This window comes from Falco naumanni, chromosome 5 (assembly GCF_017639655.2).
Source record: "Falco naumanni isolate bFalNau1 chromosome 5, bFalNau1.pat, whole genome shotgun sequence".
In the NCBI taxonomy this organism is placed as follows: Eukaryota; Metazoa; Chordata; class Aves; order Falconiformes; family Falconidae; genus Falco; species Falco naumanni.
In genome coordinates, this window is record NC_054058.1 from 33,680,421 (window position 1) to 33,700,055 (window position 19,635).

The 19,635-nt window shown below is 43.5% G+C and overlaps 1 protein-coding gene across 7 annotated transcripts; it reads left to right on the forward strand.

Moving 5' to 3' along the window:
* The first annotated feature begins 2,628 nt into the window (after positions 1-2,628).
* Positions 2,629-19,367, forward strand: HMGXB4 (HMG-box containing 4). Of its 7 annotated transcripts, none has more exons than XM_040595488.1 (11): positions 2,629-2,650; positions 6,698-6,816; positions 7,212-7,238; positions 8,216-8,291; positions 9,254-10,428; positions 11,641-11,722; positions 12,244-12,308; positions 12,592-12,697; positions 13,492-13,661; positions 14,903-15,025; positions 16,987-19,367. In XM_040595488.1, exons 5-11 carry the CDS (start codon positions 9,328-9,330, stop codon positions 17,029-17,031), a joined length of 1,692 nt encoding a protein of 563 aa, XP_040451422.1. In that variant the 5' UTR covers positions 2,629-2,650; positions 6,698-6,816; positions 7,212-7,238; positions 8,216-8,291; positions 9,254-9,327; the 3' UTR covers positions 17,032-19,367. The 7 variants fall into 7 exon arrangements, with proteins under 7 accessions (XP_040451422.1, XP_040451420.1, XP_040451424.1 ...); XM_040595490.1 differs by lacking the exons at positions 2,629-2,650; positions 7,212-7,238 and adding exons at positions 3,717-3,851; positions 6,009-6,114; XM_040595486.1 differs by lacking the exons at positions 2,629-2,650; positions 7,212-7,238 and adding an exon at positions 3,631-3,851.
* Positions 19,368-19,635: the final 268 nt, after the last annotated feature.

Below are 19,635 nucleotides of genomic sequence, written 5' to 3' on the forward strand. Positions count from 1 at the left end.
TTATTCCCTCATATGACCTCTTATATTTAAGAGTACAAAGAAGTAATTCTGCCAGGTGTTAAGGATTTGAAGGGGTTGTGACTCTCCTAAATGTGCTATCAGCATCCTGACATTTTCCCCACCTGACCTGTATAATCTAGGTGTACACATTAAAGGGATCCCTGGATTTTCTAGAAAAGGGAAAGGCTAAGTTGTTTGAAAGCACCCAATAAATGCCAGTGGCTTCTGCTCGTTGGTTCCCTTTATTAGCTCTAAAGAATAAGAATGACTGAAATTTTTCTGAGAATTTCTGCGCTGATGAGAAGTGCAGTAGGAGGGGCTACATGTTATTGTTACTACTACAGTTACTATTATTAGTATTAGTATTGTTGCTGTTGTCGTTGTTCTGTAGGAGGAAAGGAGCATGGATAGATCTCACCAGGGGAAGTCTGAATGATTGGTGCTTCAGTGGCTTTAAATCAAAGTATCTTGCTATAGTCTCACTTTTGCAAATCCACCTGCAAATTCTTTCTCTCTCCTCCACACACAATCACTGACACACTCCAATGCCTACAAGCCACCTAGCAGTAAAAACATTAAACTGCAGGGGAACTAGAATCCTTTCTCATTCTAGGGTACAGAATATTAAACATACCATCCCTACACATTTACTAGCTATCTTTATCAAATATTTGCCATCAAATGCCAGGCTAATTTAGGCTTTCAGTTTTCAAAGTAATCTATATCCGTGTTCCTTCAGGCTGCACCTAGTCTTTCCCAACCATGCTAATGGCTTATCCTGACTTGCTCCCATTCCACCTCCACCTGACCTGTAGGCTGAGTGCTCCCAGGAGTTAACTCATGTTTCCATATAGTTTGTAATATGAGCAAGAAAGATGAAGACTGTAAAATTCTGGTGACAGGAGCTGTGTTTTTGTTGTACTGTGCACTGCCAAATGGGGTATGGATCCACTGCTGGGACCCCATGAAATATCAATAATCAGAGCTAAAGAGCAGGTCTCAGTGGGTTCAACTCTGGCAAGGTCCTTGTTGTAGGTTTGCATGGCAAGGTTTTGGTAGCAGCAGGGCTATAGGGGTGGCTTCCCCTATGTCTGACAGACCAATGCCAGCCGGCTCCAAGACAGACCTGTCACTGGCCAAGGCTGAGCCCATCAGTGATAGGCAGGGTAGTAGCACCTCTGGGGTAGCATTTTTAAGAAGGGGAAAAAAACCTGTGCAACAGGAATTGTAGCCAGAGAGAGTGAGAATAAGTGAGAGCAACAACTCTGCAGACACCAGGGTCAGTGAAGAAGGTGGGGAGGATGTGCTCCAGATTCACATGCAGCCTGTGGCAAAGGCCACAGCGAAGCAGGCTGTGCCCCTGCAGCCCATGAAGTCCACAGTGGAGCAGATACCCACCTGCAGCCCATAGAGGAACCTGCACTTGAGCAGGTGGATGCCCAAAGGAGGCTGGGACCCTGTGGGAAGCCCATACTTGATGCTGGCTCCCGGCAGGACCTGTAGACCCGTGCAGAGAGGAGTCCGGGCTGGAGCCGGTTTGCTGGCAGGGCTTGAGACCCCACAGGGACCCACGCTGCAGCAGTTTGCTCCTGAAGGACTGCACCCTGTGCGAGGGACCCATGCTGGAGCAGTTCATGAATAGCTACAGCCCATGGGAAGGACTCACATTAGAGAATTGTGAAGAACTGCCTCCTGTGGGAGGGACCACATGCTGGAGCAGGGGAAGAGTGGGAGGGGTCCTCCCTCTGAAGAGGACAAGCAGCAGATACATGTGATGAACCGACCACAACCCCCATTCCCCATCCCCCGTGCCACTGAGGGGAGGAGGCAGAGATAATCAGGAGCCTGGGAAAAAGAGAGGGGTGAGAAGAAGGTATTTTAAGATTTGTTTTTATTTTCTCATTACCCTACTCTGATTTGATTGGTAATAAATTAATTTTTCCCCAAGTCAAGTCTGTTTTGCCTGTAACAGGAATTGCTGAGTGATCTCCCTGTCCTTCTCTCCACCCATGGGCCTTTCATTGTATTTTCTCTCCACTGTCCAGCTGAGGAGGGGAGTGACTGAGCAGCTTTGGTGGGCACCTGGCATCCAGCCAGGGTCAACCAACCACAGTCCTGGTCATGAATTTGCAGAGGCACTTATTCAACTAAAATCAAATAATGATTTTAGACAGTTTCACCAGCAGCAGGCATATACATTCATGAGAACATCTGTACAGGCCTTGTGCTCAGCCTAAGGGCTAGCAGGTTTTTACTCTGATGCGTTAAAGCTGCTGGACTTGCAGACATCAATCTGTGCATAGGGGCTGTACCGCTCACTTTGGATCAAACTATACTTTCACACAGCATAAAGGGCATAGGCTTCTATCTGCTTCTAATTCCTCTAGGCCCTACTGTACCACAAATAATTATTGTCACCATTATGTACTTGTTAGGACACAAAAGCATCAGCAGGACCAGAAGGGAGATCTGTAAGGGCTGAGACCAGAATGTCTGTGATGTGTCAGGTTTAACCTCAGGCATGGCTGGGAACTGTAGTCTGTAGGCAGCATGTGACTATGAACAGCCTCTGACAGAGAGTCATGTGAGTGTCTGCTGACATCTAAATAAAAAGAAGATTCCTGCACCAGTGGAGATGATGGGATTTAAGGTAAGAGTTAAATGAGGTTTGTCAAACAGGGACCTCTTGAGCAGTCAGAGTGAGGAAAGGCTAAACTGGTGGGGAAAAGACTTTTCTGACCTGGCTGTTTCTTGAGCTTTATTACCTCCATCTTGAATCCTTTGCACTTATGAGTGAGCCCTTTAGAAGATGCAGGGGGTGATTTGCCTTTCATTTGATCGCCACCTTTGGAAAGCTGATTGGAAAGGGTGTGAGGATTGCACGACGCCTTCACAGGCAGCAGCCCCAGAGCGCTGCTCAGACACGCTTCTCTGCTCCAGCTGGTCCCCACTCTCCACCTATGCAGCGCCCGCTGTTCCTCAGGCAACCAGATGAGTCATGCGAAGCCTACCTCATCAACGTGCTGGCCCAGTAACCGCTTCGTAACAGGATTTCACCCGTTCCCATTGAGCCAGCGCAGCAGGCACAAGCAGCCAGCAGCTAACCCGCGCTGCCAGCCCGGCCAGCTCAGGCCTGTCCCCGCCAGGGAGGCTGAGGGGTGGGAGGTACGCCCCGCCAGCACCGCAGGCCCACCCTGTGCCCAGCAGGGCAAGGCGGGCACCGGCTCCGCCCCGGGCGCTCGGGGCCGCGGTGCGCGGCCCACTCGTGCCTCCGGGGGGCACCCGAGGAACCACGGTGGGTGCCTGGGGGCACGGCGGGTGGCCCAGCTCCCAGGCCGCCCCGGCCCCAGCCCTGGGCCCGTGCGCTCGCACCAGCGGGGCACCGGGCTAGGCCCCGCGGCCCAGCGCACGGTATTCCGAATGCCGCCCGTGCCAGCAGCGGCGGGCCACGGCGGGAAAGGATAAACGCGTGGCGGGTGCCGGACGCGGCGGCTCCGCTCAGGCCCCGCCGCACGGCGCGCCCCGCCCCGCTCGGCTATCGATGCGCTCGGTAATCCTTCACCCCTCCCTCTCCCCCACCCTGCGGGTGCCACGTTGGAGGTGCTCGACTGGCCGCCCCTGGCCCCGTCGCCGGGCGGGCGTACCTTGTCTCCTTTTTCAAGATGGCGGCCGCGGGCGGCGGTGGCGCGGCGGGAAGCGGCGGTGCAGAGTGAGGCGCCTTCCCCACCCCGCCGCTCGACACCAGCCGGCCACCTGGCCCTGTCGCCGCTGGGGGGCCCCGCTGCCGGGGCACGCTCGGGCCTCCTGCAGGGGTGGAGCCGTGGGCTGGAGTGAGGCCGGAGTCCGCTGGGGTGAGAAGGCGCACGGGCGGGAGCGGGGCAGCCGAGCCCGCTTCAAACGGCGGCGGCGGGAGAGTCCTGACGTCCCCGGGCCCTGAGGGTGCTGGCGTACACGTGTGGGGCGGGGGGCAAGGGAGGGCCGGCCCGGGGCCGGCGCTGACGTTTTCTCCCTCCGCCGTGCGCGGAATTCCCGTCAGGGCCTGGCAGCCCCCGCGGCTCGGCCAGGTCGCTGGGAGCGCCGGCGGGAAACGGGGAGAGGGCCCGGCCCGAGCCGCCGCCGCCCCTCCGCTTCCAGCCCCGCGGTCCGCCGCCATGGGGTGCGGCCTCCCCTGGGGGACCGAGGTGTGGGGGTCCCTGTGGAGTCCGTGGGGCTGCAGAAGAGCAACGCTCGGTCTTGATCCCGCAGGCGTGTGTGTTATGGAATGGGAGACGTGAAGAGAGATCTGTTCCACCCAACCCCTGCGATTACTGCTGAAACCAAAGAATTTGAGGCAGGGGAACCTGGTTAGGAATTATAGGATGGCACTAGTTAAGGATATGCTTTGTATTTGCAGAGTTAGAGGTGTAGGTTGGAGGCCCCTTTGGGAGTTATCTACCAATCTTTATACCTGTCAAGCAGATAAGATTTTAAAAGAGAGTAAAAGTTACACACATAGCTATAGACAAATACTAGTTTCTTCAAGTCATCGGTGACTGTCTTCAGCTTTATTTTGCTGAGCAGTGTTTAGATTAGGCCCTTACACTCTTGGGCACAGTGCTTTAGTATCACATGTGTTGCCACTGAAGTCCATACAACAACTGAACATCATGAAATGTTGACAAGATCCAGTTCAAAATTGTGAACACACAAATGGCAAGATGCTCTTTTTTATTGCAAAGTGCAGTGCTCTAGTGTGTATACATATGCAGTGATCTTATGTGTCTACACAAATTCTGTCTACAAGTTGTGGCGCTTGCTACCAACAACATATAGTGGTCAGGATACCAAATTAAAACGTTTTGTGGTGGATGGTTTCCTGAAACCTGAAGAAGTAACGTGTATTCCTATGAATTTAAACAGAAACATCTGCTGTGTACCTGCATGCTTGATTTAGTTGGGACTTGTTTCATGTGAGTAACCACTATCAGATAAATATGTTGCACATCCTCAGCCTCAGTCAATTATTTACAAAATTGAGGTACATCCAGGGATGTACAAGCGCAAGTTCCCTGCTGTCAAAGGTATTCTAATGTAACTTCAGTGTGGCAAGATTACAGTGTCAGCAAGAATGGATAAACTGCATGATCTTTGTGGTTGAATGCTTACATGTGTGTGCGCAAACACACAAAATCGGGTAGATGCAGTTGGTTTAATTGCTTATGAGCAAAAGGTTGATCTTTTCATGTTAAGCCGGTCACTGACTGAAGAATAAAAGCTGTTTACTCTGAGAGAGCCAGGGTGCACCTGTTCCATAAGGGCAGTGCCCTGCTGTATGCGAGCAGCTGTGGAACAGAATTATTCAAGTAGAGGAGGCCTGAAACCTGGGAGCTGACAGGTATTGAGGTTCTGCAGAAGGCCTAGCAAAAAGGAGTGCTTTCTTCCATTCCCTCTCCCAGGCTGGCATTCAGAATGGCTGCAGTGGTAGTGTTGGGAAACACATCAGAAGGATGCACACCTTCATTACAAAATGTGCAATCTTTTAATTAAAAATATTTGAAATGATTCTCTTGTAGTACAATGATTTCTGCCTGGTTCCTTCTTTTCCTTCACATTGTCTGAGATTCAAGGGTTTGAAATCTCTCTTTAAACATTCCACTCTTTACTACAGTGGCTCCTGATAAATGGCTTTGACACAAGTTTGGGTGCTGTTTTGTGTGTCGTGAAAATCAAACTCTGCTATCTTCTCACCCCTTCCTATTTTTGTAAATAAAATGCTTCAGTGATTTGGAGATTTTACAGTGAAGAGGGGTGGTCTTCTATATCTTTAAAATAATAGAACAACTACCTCCAATTTAATTAAAAAAAAAAATTCTGTCAAGCCTGAAGAGTGAGCATGAACTGACCAGAAGGTAGACTCCTTTCCTTTCCCACTGTCTTCCAGAGAATCTTCACTTGATTCAGAGGAAATTTCCCATTTTACATCGTGATTCTTCTTTATGGGAGGGTTATTTTCATTCTCTGTTTCTCAGACCTTTTCCTGTAGATGGGAACGGGGGAAGGAGCCCAGACGTGGCAACACATTCTCAGGCTCCTGCAGGACCACCATGGCTTATGATGACTCCAAGAAGAAAGAAGGTATGACTGCTTCATAATCTCAGAGGGAGTTGCCAAAAAACAAAGGGTACCCTCTGCAGCCCTTGCCAGGCCATGCAGTCAGAGTGGGAAAGGAAGCTAGTATGTCATGGAGCCCTTAAATTTAACCTGGCCGAGTTGCTGGAGGATCCCAAGCCCTTGACTTCCAGGTGTAAAGTGCTGGGCTTAGAACTTGAGAGAAATGGGTGGTGTTTCCTAATGCAAACACCTTGATTGGAAACTGCCACTGCAGCCTTTCTTTTCCCTGCTAGGTCAATGGAACAGGAGACCAGGGATAAGGGTATCTTTAGTCATGGTAATATTTCTAGGTCCAGTTGTCTTCAGGAAGAAATACAGGGGTTAGAAATGAAATCTTGAGTGATTGTGTTACAGCATTAGAGCACTGAGCCCATCCCTGTGGTCAGAGTACATATTGTTATCTTTTAGGCCCCTGTGCTTCTTGGGTTTTGTGCATCACTGTGCCAGCATCTCCTGTTACCTTATTTTGTGCATAGCCCACATGTCTATCACTCCTTAATGGGGTATTTCATTTCTCCCTTTTTTCCCATTTCACATAAATCTTAAGAGTTCCTAGAGAGTGACCGAAGTGTTGATGACGCGTGGCTGGCAACTGGCAGGATACAGCGAGAGAAAAAGCGTTCTCACAAGGATCAGCTGCAAGAGGAAGACAAGATAGCAACCCAGGTCAGGAAGTCCACAGAGAAAAGGTTGAAAGTGTAAGGAAATGTGGAAGGCTAGTGATGAACTGGGACGGATGGGTTTGTTGTTCTTTTTTATGTAGAAATGCACATAGAAGACTGCAAGAGCAGCTAGTAGTGTCCAGTATTGTTCTGTAACCTTTCTGGGGAAAAGGACGGGGTCAATCCCAATTACAACTGATTCTGATGTTTCTGGCTTCATAAAATATGGTAGTAGAGTGCTGTCCTAGTCTTTATGTAGAACCTTGCAAGTCATAAGATAACATGAATAACTTTATAGGTACACAAAAAACATTTTTTTAGAATTTATGGTTGTATAAATAGCCAGCAAAGGATGAATATAATGTTAACTGATGCATTGTTATCTTCCTGATTCTGCAGAAAGCCTGAAACGATAGCTCTTGAGAGGTATGGACTTGCCCTATTCACCTCTGTGGGGCCTTAACTCTGAAATCACGTAGTGACAACTTAAGTTTCTTCAAAATTATCCTCTTTGAGCTAAAATTTCTGCTGTAGCTCAAAGGTGATTATCTTTGAATCTTTTTTTTAATTTGATAAAAATCTTGTGATTATTTTAGGGTTTTTTTAATCTGGAAAGAAGTTCTAGCTTAAATTTAGAATTTTCTTCTACCATGCAGATGGAATTCTGTAGAAGATCTTCATTTTCAGACCATAAGTTGGTCAAAAGACAAATAATAATTGGGTGACATGACATATTAAGGACAGTTTTTTGGCCCATCATTTTAATTGTCACCTCTCTACACCTCCTGTCACTTCTTTTATCTTTTTCAGCATATTAAACATGAACTGCTTGCCTTCATTTTCAAGGCTTGCCAGCCTATGCATGCTTAGTTATCTCTTAGCTTTATTAAGAGGTAGATGTCTTTTATTAACTCATCAGCTGATCTCCACGTGCTGGCTTTCATTGCCCATTTCTTAACACTTTCAAATATGCTTTCTCAAGTTTTCTTGTGTATTGCTTCTCTCACTTGGGGGGAGCTCCCTATAGAGATCTGTCTTTCAGTTACCTTATAGCCCTGTCTGGCTGCAGTGCCTACAAGAAAGCTTGACGCCAGTTAGGTGGCTGATGTGCTGAAACCAATCCTGACTAATACCATATTTTTGTATTCTCCCACTTATCTGTACCATGCTTTTTACCTCTTACCTTAAACCTACACTGTGGACTTTTGGGGACAGAGTATGTTTCCTTTGCTTGTTTTGGTGCCTAGAATAATGATCCTGGTTCATACCTAGGGCTCTTTGATGTTACAGCAATACAAATAACTCTTAATATCTCCTGCAAATTATTATCTATGTCAGTAGTCCATGTGAATCTCATATTATTTCCCTGTTGTTTGTCAGCAACTTTTTTCTTCTTATTGTAGGACAGTGAGCTTTTTCCGGGGACAGAGCCTCACAAAAAGAAGAGAAAGCACTCCTCCGATGAGTTCTGCTACAGAGGTAAGGTAGCAATCAAGCAGGGGAAGGTGCTAACAGATGATGACTTTAAGGAAAGAACACTGCTAAAGAGTGTCATCGAGCTTTGTTGTTAGCGGTTTATGGGGGAGGAGCACATCAGCCTGTCTTAGGACAAGTAATCAGAAACCTGATGCTGATCAGCACAAGACAGCAGAAGATTAGGGAGAATTTTAAGGTCTAGCATAACAAGTTGCCATTGTTGGGGGTAGACGTTTTCCACTCCCTTTTCATTGACAACTTGTAGTTTTCTAACTCATGCCTTTCCTTTCGATATTTGCATTTCTTTTTCCCCTGTTGCGTTACAAGCTGTAACTTTACTTGCAGATAGTATTACTTTCTCTGAATTTATAAAAGTAGAAGGCATCAGGGTGAGAAATTAATGGTTTTGGGTTCAGTTTAAATACAGAAACATTATTCTCACAATTAATAAGCTGACCAGAAAATGACAGTTCTGTTCATAAAAGCTTAACAGGTGTAAGATTTATTTTTGGCCCAGTGAAAAGAGGAAGCCAAGCTGAAATTTCATCAAAATCTGTTTTCAGAATGAAAAAGCTTGTACTTTCAATTCATTGATCTCACCTTGGCTAAAAATGGCATGAAAACCTTGCACTTGAGGTGTAATTTCAGGCTCAGTAAGGTACATTTTCATCAAAATATGTTATTTCACAACAGAATACAGGGTTTGATAAAACTTCAAGAACTTTCCTGCTCTGTCTTCCTGCCTTAAATTGGTTGACCAGCTCAGGCATTACAGCTCCTAAACTGTATCAGTAAGGCTTTGCTGAGCTGGCTACAAGCTTCAGAGCTCTTCTGTTTAAGCCAGGAGGTAAATCTATTAGCTGTAATCATAAATCTTGCAGAATTTCTACTTCGCTTCTTTGGGCTAGCATAATGCTGTCTTTAAGGGAATCATCTTGATGTACATTTTTCTTGATCTTTTCCAGGTGTTTCGCCTTTGGATCTACCATCAAAGAAGAAGAAAAAAGCAGTTTCTAGCCCATCCTCAGCTGATACAACCATGGATTTACTCAAGGCTATCACCTCACCTTTGGCCACAAGCTCAAAGTCTTCAAAGAAGACCTCAGAAAAATCATCTTATTCTTCCTCTGGTCATTCAGAAAGCAAAAAGGAGCACCCCAAGAAAAAGCTGAGTGGGAGCAGTGGGGAGCACTCGGTGGACGATGGCAGCTTCCACAAATCTAAAAAAATGAAACCTCTCTACGTGAACACAGAGACACTTACTCTGCGTGAACCTGATGGCTTGAAGATGAAGCTCATCCTTTCACCGAAAGAGAAAAGTAGTGCAGCAGATGATGATTCTTTCTCCTACTCTTCAGCACCAGCAGCTGCAAAGAAATCTTCAAAGAAATCGGCTCGAGATGAGCAAGGCTCATTCCTGCTGGGTCATGAACTGCAGAGCTTCCTGAAGTCATCCCGGAAGAAGCACAAAACACCTTCAGACTCACATCCACCTTCTGAGGGTCTTGGTGCTGACACCTCCCTTTTTTCAGAGGGCCATGGGAGTGAGTATGAGATTTCAGGTGTGGAGGCACCACCAGAATCTGGTTCCTCTTCTGGTGGGGAGTTGGAAGCTGGAGAGCTAGTGATAGATGACTCCTACCGGGAAATCAAAAAGAAGAAGAAGTCAAAAAAAAGTAAGAAAAAAAAAGACAAGGAGAAACACAGAGAGAAGAGGCACTCTAAGTCTAAAAAGAGTTCTGGGCACGCTCCTGTGGCATTAGCAGAAGTAACAGTGTCGCCACCACCTCCTCCCAGTACCCCCTATGTTCTTCCTCCACCTCCTCCTGCTGTTTTTCATTCAGATGGTCAAGGTGAGAAGAGGAGGAAAAAGGAAGACAAGGAGAAGGACAAAGCTGAGAAATGGGAAAGGGAAAAGGAAAAGGAAAGAGAAAAGGAAAAAGAAAGAGAAAGAGAAAAGGAAAAAGAAAGAGAAAGAGAAAAGGAAAAGGAAAGAGAAAGAGAAAAGGAAAAGGAAAGAGAAAAGGAAAAGGAAAGAGAAAGAGAAAAGGAAAAGGAAAAAGAAAGAGAAAGAGAAAAGGAAAAGGAAAGAGAAAGAGAAAAGGAAAAAGAAATGGAAAAGGAAAAAGACAGAGAAAAAGTAAGGAAAAATTGGAGGGAGAATTTTGGAGGGTGGCGGGTGGTGGTGAATTAGGCACTCCATTACAAAGGCATGTTAAATTGAAACAGAAGAACAACTAATACCAGAATCAATGGTTTCACTGAAGCATGTTTGGAAAAATGTGTAAGCCACTGTGATTTCTGTTTGTAGCAAAAGGAACATATATCATTCTGGTTTTTTGGCACAGGAAGTCCTTAGCTGATAGAGGTTCTTTGAAAAAGTTGTGCTTAATTTGCTTGGTGCAGGTTATGTACCATGCACAACTGCACCATTTTCTAAGGTAACTGGTTTTAGCTGTTGCCAGGCAGACTTTTGGACTAGTGATGTAGATCATCATCACAGTTCCTGTTAAAAGGAATCAAGCTCTAACCTGAGAAGTGAAGGTATTTACACATTTACTCCTCTGTTCAAGTGAAATTCTAATTCTTATAGACTATCACATGCCCAGTTTTGTCCAGCACGCATAAATTCAGTTTTCCATGGCTAGTGTATAAAAATATGAGTAGGAAAAGTGGTAGCTAGCATATGAATGAGTTTACAGGTGATATAACTGCAGCTATGTAAGTATATAAATGGGGAAAACCAGTTTCTGTATGTTCAAATAGACAAGAGTTGCTTTGTGTCAGGCAGTGGGCAGATGTAGCCCAATTTGTTCAGCCATTATTGTATTCTGTTTGGTAAGTTTTCTCTGATCATAGCTTAGCCATTGCTTATGCCTCTGCTGTCAGTGTACTTCCACTGTCTATTTTCCTGCCAATTTGAAGTGTTCTGTAAGGATGCAAGGAATGGAGCAAAACATTAAGTTGAGGACTGAATTGTTTTGACAGATTTATAATAGGAACTCTGAATAGTATAGCAGATATTTTTTTTGTTATTTTTAAGTTTTAAAACTGAAGTATACTAACAGAGTTGTGTGTCGATCCTAGATTTAGAATAGCAGGTTGTTGTAACTTATGAATTAAATGCATTGATAGAGTTGTTGCAAGATAAGCCTTGTGCTAAGACTGGATCTAGCTGGTTCCTGTGCTTTCATAAACACTAAATTCAGCCAGAACATGTAAAACACTGCTTTTTTAGTTCCTGGTCTGAGCACCACATCTTTAAGTCTTCAATAAATGCCAGATTCTTGCTAAGTTCAAGTAGGTCTCATCATAATTAAAAATCTTTGTTTCCTTTTCTTCTTCTAACTAGCCAAAGAAGAAAAATATGTCTGCCTATCAAGTGTTCTGTAAGGAATATCGTACAACTATTGTGTCTGAGCACCCTGGAATAGGTGAGAGAATAATCTAGCCTTCTCTTCTCTTGATTATACACCAGTCAGATTAATTAGCAGAACATATCATCTCTTTTTCATACCATCTTAATTTTGATAGAATGCAAAGAATTGGCCGGTTTTCTTTGAATAAGAGGTGGCAGAGAGGACAGGAGTGGATTTCATTATTTGATTCCATTGCATTTTAACCAAGTTGTGAATCTGGATACCAAAGAATTGCTAGCTCTTTCTTTCCATAGTTACCTTCATTGTGTTACCGTCCCAGCATTCTTTATTTAAAGACTTGCCTTTGTTGCTGTATGTACATGTGACTTTATATTCCTGGTATCAGGGTTTTTTTCCATCTTAAACAGTAACAGGAATGCACACTGGCAATCATTTTCAGGACAGTGTGGAGAGTTCCAGTTGTGGAATGGGTAGCTTCTTAAAAGTGTATGTATGGGCTAGGAAATTTCCTGTGTTCTCTCCATGATTTTATGATTTCATTTGTTTTAAACGTTTTTCTTCTTTCCTTCTGCCAGATTTTGGAGAACTAAGTAAAAAACTGGCAGAAGTATGGAAGCAGCTACCCGAGAAGGATAAACTGGTGAGTGTGTGTGAGATGGTTTTGTAAAATCATTTCTGTAAACTAAGTGCTTAGGTCAGAATGTGTTGGCAGCATTGCCACCATACCTTAAAAAGTGCTACTTATGTCCCTGAAGTATGTAAAGGTGGAATGTATGGAAATTTTGCTCATGTGATCCAGTTTCTTCTCATGGTATTGCTTCACCAGTTAGCTGCATAACATCATTCTGCCTCCAGGTCCTGGCACCAGGTAACAGAATTACCTAATGTTATGAACCTCTCTTTTCATGCCATGGTAACTGCAGATATGGAAACAGAAAGCTCAGTATCTCCAACACAAACAGAATAAAGCAGAGGCCACCACTGTGAAGAGAAAGGCATCATCTTCAGATGGTGCACCAAAAATAAAAGGTAATTGTTGTACTTTATTTGCTGTGGTCTTTTTTTTCTTGGACAGGGAAGACAGTGTTGCCTGTGGGGTAAGCAACAAAGGTCCTTTCCTGCTTCACACACCTACCTGCTTGCTTACAAGGCTTGACATCAAATCATATTACTCAAAAACAATTTTTCTGTGAGAGTGAGAATGATGTCAGCATTTTTCAAAAATATTTCCTTGTCTGCTTTGTAGAATGGTACTGTTTTTAGCAGCTTACGGATTGAAATCATAGAATCATAGAATGGGTTGGGTTGGAAGGAACCTTAAAGATCAGCTAGTTCCAACCATGGGCAGGGACACCTTCCAGTAGACCAGGTTGCTCAAAGCCCCATCCAGCCTGGCCTTGAACACTTCTAGGGATGGGACATCCACAGCTTCTCTGGGCAACCTGTTCCAGTGCCTCACTACCCTCATAGCGAAGAATTTCTTTGTTACATCTAATCTAAAGTTACCCGCTTTCAGCTTAAAGCCATTACCCCATGTGAAATGTAAAATAAGAAGAGGCAACACGGATGTTCAAGTGGGGTTAGTTTGCTGCTAGAGGAAAATTCTATCATATCTCCCAAACCAAATCCTCCCAAATTACATTCAGCTGAGGGAGATGTTTTGTACATGTAGAAGCCAAGCTTTGACTCCAGAGATCACAGGACCAGGTCCACAGAACTATTTAAGTATCTCATGCCTTTGAGATTTGAACTTTACTGAGTAAATAGGCTAGTAAGTAAAAGAATGAAAGAAGAGAATATCAAATTAATTTGTGTGTTTCCAGCTTCTCCAACAGGGGTGATTTCCCCTCATAAGAAGTCCCCCACCAGCACTGTGGTGGTGTCTTCCTCACCAGCCAAAGTCCCTGAGACAGATCCTATTGATGTAGCTGCACATTTACAGCTGCTGGGTGAATCTCTGAGCCTTATTGGACACAGACTGCAGGAAACAGAGGTGAGTCTAACCCTCGATCTCACAGTGATGCGATGTAATCTACACACAGGATTGGGGGGGATTATTATTTTATTTTACTTAAAACCAATGCTTTTCTGTTAGGATTGAGAAATCAGAGATGGTGTGTCCTGTTTCTTTGATGCATTGCTGTTCTCAGGGAAATAAAAAGCCTTGTTTCTTAGTAAACAGTAGGCATCAAAGAAGAAGGTCCTTCACAGCTCTAGGTCCTTGAAGGCAATTCTTAGTTTAACAGACTCTTCAGTCTTACTGTATGTTCACCTCGGATCTGGTGCTTCCTTGCTATCTTTGCCAGTCTGTGGCTCAGTTTCTATTGCCATCTCGCACATTCTAAGAAAACCATGAGCCTTTACCAAGATGTTTCTTGTGTGCCCTGTTTTCTGGAAGTATCATATTGCCAGTGCTTTGGATAGGGGCTACTATTGTTTCAATTCACCTAGTAATGTAGAAAATGTCATTTTTTAATGTTTTCCTGCTGTTAGATGATAGTGATTCTATGCATCCATACACATGTACACACACACACTTTCAGAACTCAGCCCAGCCTGTAAGGTGAATATGTATTTGGCTGAAATGATATCATTGAATTTTATGGCTAGTGTGATCATCTCATCCTACTATGCTTGCTTGTTTTATGAGTAGTAAAATAAATGTTCTTGAGTTTTGTTTCTGGTATGACTGAAGTCATTCTTCAGAGGAACAACTGGAGTAAAATCTCGCCCTTTACAGAAACAAATTCCCTTTCCTGAAAGTATATCAATGACTAAAACATTAGTTATGGGCTTAGCATGTCTTTAGACTTCAATGATAAAATAACTATTGTCTTTAGGACTCAAGTAGTTAACAAAATAGATGGTACAAAATGGCAAAGAAATTACATTACAAAAAAATGGTGGAATTGTTTTATACAGCTGACAACTTTCTGACCTTTTCTGTTGTCCCCTGCTGTTTTCCTACACCAGTATGTTGCCTACTGAATTCTTAAATTTTTTGAGCCAGCAGTCTGTCTGTGAAGTGCATGGCATGGTTTTGTTACTGTAAATAATGAAAGTGGACTAGAGGAGCTCCAGAGTGAAGATCCTGTATCCGCATGAGAACCAATACACTTGTGAAAGAACCATAATTTCCACTACTAATTCCACTACTAATTAGTGGAATTTTTTAATTCCTAAGGTAGGAATTACTAATAATTTCCTACCCTACTTTTTTTTCCGTACTTGCAGGGAATGGTGGCTGTTTCAGGAAGTTTGTCAGTACTTCTGGATTCAATCATCTGTGCTTTGGGTCCATTAGCATGTCTGACCACACAACTACCTGAGTTGAATGGCTGCCCTAAGCACGTTTTGGTGAGTTCCTTGTGATTATTTCCATTCTAGCACTGTTAATTTCAGTAAAGTCCAGCTAGAGTTTTTTGATTCATCACTCTTACGATGTGATTATAATTCCAATGCAATCAGAAAATTGTTACGGTCATGCATTTCTATAGAGGAATATTTCTTGAATTTATTTCAGATGTTGCTGTTGTATGATACTGTGCAACATTTTTCCTCCCAGTAGAGGTTGACCTAGTGTTTGTAGCATTGATTGCAGTGTGCAGGTTTAGTGATTGAATAAATCCATCTGAATCAAATAAAAGCACCTGTACACATAGCAGTGTTTTTTAAAGGTCTAATTTTCCATAAAAATAAAAACCGCCTTCTAGCTGCTGTGTATCACACAATCTGTTTTTTCTTTAGTAGCATAAAAAATAACTTGTGATCTTGGGATTCCTGATGTGATTGAGTAGGGCCTTTTACATGTGGCTGTAACCTTCTCCAAGGGAAGAAAAATAGTCTCTGTTTTAAGGAGCTACATAACTACAGGTTATTTTCCGCTTTAAACTACACTTAATATTGAGCCCCGATTTAGCAGCAGCTTGTGGTATCCATGTAGCGTGGTGTGGACATAAATTAAGGTGGCAGCAGCATAAAAGGAATCAGGAGTTATACCTCCAACAGGAGACATGAATAAAGCAGCAAAGGAGTGGAGCAGAAATGAAAAATAAATATACAGTCTGCAAAAGTTAAGAGATTAAAAACAAATCTGTCAGAGAGAACAAGAAAAATGGGATAGGAGTTAGCATGGTATAATAGGGCAGCCCAAACATTGATTCAGAGAACAGACTATTAACAACAAAGTTGACAGCTTGGGCTCTGAGCTCGCACAAACTGGCTCTCTATGCAAAAGCTGAGTCAGTGGGGTGTTCCCACCCTAAGCCATGGAAAAACATGGTATACTTTTTTTCCCTCTTGCTTGCCAAGTGCGTTTGGAGCAATGACACTACATGACTAATGGTGTGTATATTGGAAACTTAATCAACTTTCTGTTATAAGAAGCAATGGAGCTTTAAGTGGATTAAGGCACTTACCCTTCTCTTCTGAAAACCAGTATTGTATTGAGACTGGATAATAAATAAATTACTCTGGTTTTTACCACAAGAGAGATCACGACAGCGGTGTGCCATGGCGTGGATAAAACTGTCAGTGGTTGTGTTGCGTGTTGCACGCATGCAATTTATCTTTTCAGTCAGTAGGTGGCACTGTTAAATTCGAGAATCTCAAGTGGTACAGCTCCAGCTCCTCTGTCTTCAGCAATTAAAAGATGGTGTATCTAAGGCCTTCTTCAGCCACCCAGCCACAGGCTTGAGCCTACTGAAATAGTGCATTTGAAGAACATACAGATAATATACTGTCTTGTTTTCTGATCTGCAAGAGAAGGACTCTTACTGTCAGAATTCTGTTATGTTTTGCAAGGAAAATTGGAAGGCACTTTTTCCCATCTGACACCCTATTAGTGAAATAGTGTGTTTGAAAGATTTTCTCTTTACTTTTACACTATAGAATTTCATAAAGGACTTTTGGGTGTAAAGTAATTTTTTTTTTATATGCTACAGCATAGATCACTTTGCTGAAGTCCTTCATCACTAGTTTTTCCCATGGTTAATGTGATATGGTCAATGTGCTTGTTTTAAAATCAGAGATAAGAGTGTGGGGTTCATAAGGAGGAGGTCACATGAGGAAAGCCTCAAGCATTTTCATTGTTTCCAGGTGCTTACAAATACTGAGACTACCTTTATTTTTAGTTAATTTACATTTCCAAAAATGTGAAAATAAGCCTAGCAGTGGTGATGATGACTAGGCACATTTGGTTGTCTCATCATATGATAACTTGTAAGACAAGTGAATGTGCTTAGTACCCTCATCTGTGTCATTTTTTAAGGATTTTGAGTCATTAACCAAAATTAAAAATACTAAATTTCTTTTCCCAGTCAAACACACTAGACAACATCGCCTACATCATGCCTGGACTTTGATGGGAAAGGATCCTGGAATGTACTCAACCTCTGCATAGCTGACTTGTGTACATATGCACTATGCCGGTGCTCCCAAAGGGCTCCGTGTGTAGGGTTTTAAAGTTTTCTATCTGTATAGTATATACATAGGATTGTAACAATTTGGCTTCTATTTTATGAAAAGTTGTGAAGTTAAGCTGAGAAAACCCCTTTGTGTTGGTGGGTTAAATGTCCTCCAATCTTAAAGTATTTTGTAAGAAGAATTCAGAAAGCTTTTGAGATACTGGCCTTAAATTCACACACATCCTTTAGTGGGGGAAGCAGCCAGAGAATGGACTTCGCGATATAAAAAGCATCACCATGAGAGGGGTCATTGAAACAGGTGGCCCAGAGAGGTACTTGACTCTCCATCCTTGATGATATTTAGAAACTGAATGAGCAGCCTGCTCTAGTTGGACTTTATTTAAGCAGGGGGGTGGACCAGATGACCTCCTGATATCCCTTCCAACCTAAAGTATTCTGATATTCTATGGGTAGGTAGAGATGATAATATGTTTTGGACCAAGGAATAGAACTGAACTCTTCACCAGCCTTATTTCTAGCTGTTCTTCAGTTTAAAATCTACTGCTTGAGGGGAAAACTGGATAGCTGATCAAAGATACAGAGGTCTTTGCCTCTTGGTCAACCCCCCCCCCCTCTTCAGTCAGTAGTAACTGAAAGTTTTCAGCGTCAGCTGGCTGGTCTGGTAGCTGGCATTTGAAGTAAAGTGGAAGACGACAACAAATTTAATCTTTTCTTGCGGACTTGCACCCAAATTGCCATTAGCATGATGTATCAACCAGCTGCATTGGCTTGAGAGAACGAACCTCCTGCTGATTTTTCCAGAGCACAGTCAGCCTGCTTCGATGGAGAAAAGCGTGGAAGCAGATGGGAAAAACTTGGATTGCTTCTGCCCATTTTGCATCTGTTTTGTGAACAGACACAGACAACTTTGGTTTCTGAGATTGTTCATCCCCCATCCCTTTCACCAGCCGTATTGAAAGAGCCATGGTGCTGCTGCGAGGCAGTGATTAATGACCAGTTTGAAGCAGTTATGGCTGAGTAAGGCACATGTGGGTTGATTGGACCGATTCTCCTTCCTTCCAGCCACATACTTGGTGTTTGGTTTTCTACTCCTCTAGAAGAGGAGCCGCAAGAGAACACTTTCTCATAAAGGCTTTTGTGTGTCTCTATGTCCGTGTATGTGGTGTTCCTATCATATGTATTTAACTTCTACCAATATCTGTAACAGATTTTAATTTATCCTGTATATTTCTCTGCGTGTGTATATATATATATATATACATAATTTAAAAGCAAAAATGCCTCCCTCCACCAATAGTGTGTAGAAAATATGAATCGTTTGCCTCACCCCACTTCTTGCAGGAATCAGCTGTATGTGTAGTAGTAAGCATTGGCACTGCATGGGGAAACACCAGAAAGATCTTACATGTTTGTAGAATACAGGCTATCTTGTGACGGTAGGTAGAACAACTGAAATACAATTTGACTCCAGTCTTTCCAGCCTCATAATGTAAGAGCTTTAAAAAGATGGAAGAGCGCTTTTTTTTACTGCCAGTCTGAAATCTGCCTTCTGTTTTTCAGGGCAGTTGAAATTGAGCCATCCCTTATTGTGGCTGAGCCCCAAATAAGATTTAAATTAAATCTTTAGGTGTGCAGGATGTCCTCACAGGTGCAGGTGTCCTCTTATATTCCCCAGCTGTGCCTGTACAAGGTAGGTCATCTCTTACGGAGCTTTTCACAGTGCTGTCTTTGGTTTTCTCAGCCAGTTAGTGGAGGAGGCAGAAGGTACGTGTTCTCGACCCAAGCCCTCACACCAGAGCATACATGTTTTAACAGTGTATGACTAATCCCAGTGAGCCTGGAATTGGGAGGGGCCCAGGAGGGAGGGAGTCCGATCCCACTTCGGATTCTGGCCTGTACTAAAACACCCGCTATTGGGAAGAGCATAAAATAAGTGTCTCTTTCCAGCCCTTTGCAATGGAGACCGTTGTGGTGAAGGGGTAGACCTGCTCTCTAAGGAACAGAAGGGGATCAGCTTTAGCTTTGTTGTCTGTACAATGGAAAACTCTTGAAGAGTGAAAAACACACACAGCCCTGGTGTATTATATTTTTATTAAAATTTGTACACTTTGTATAATCTGTATCTTGTGGTATTTGGTACTAGAGGGAAAACTTTGGCAAGACTTAGCAGTTTTTATATTTTTGTTATTTCCTTGCTGTTTGATCCAGATTATGTCACAATTATACAAAGAAACTTTTTTGTACTGTACTTACAATATAATTGTGTTTTTTAATGTTTGGAGTATTGTCCTTAATTTCTGGCATGCACTGTGCTTTCTGCAGCTGTTGTTGCTACTAGTATTTAGTGTTTCTCAGCAAACACTTCTCCTTAAACTCACTCAGTTTGCAGGCAAGCTATACTGTTCCCACTAGCGCTGGTCACCCAGAATGTCGCTGTAAGGGGCACTGACCGTTTGGGGACCTCTCTGAACGGGGGACCTGCCACCGAGCACCGCAGATGGCATCGGGGCTTTTCCCTGCTGCCTCACCCGTTCAGGTTCA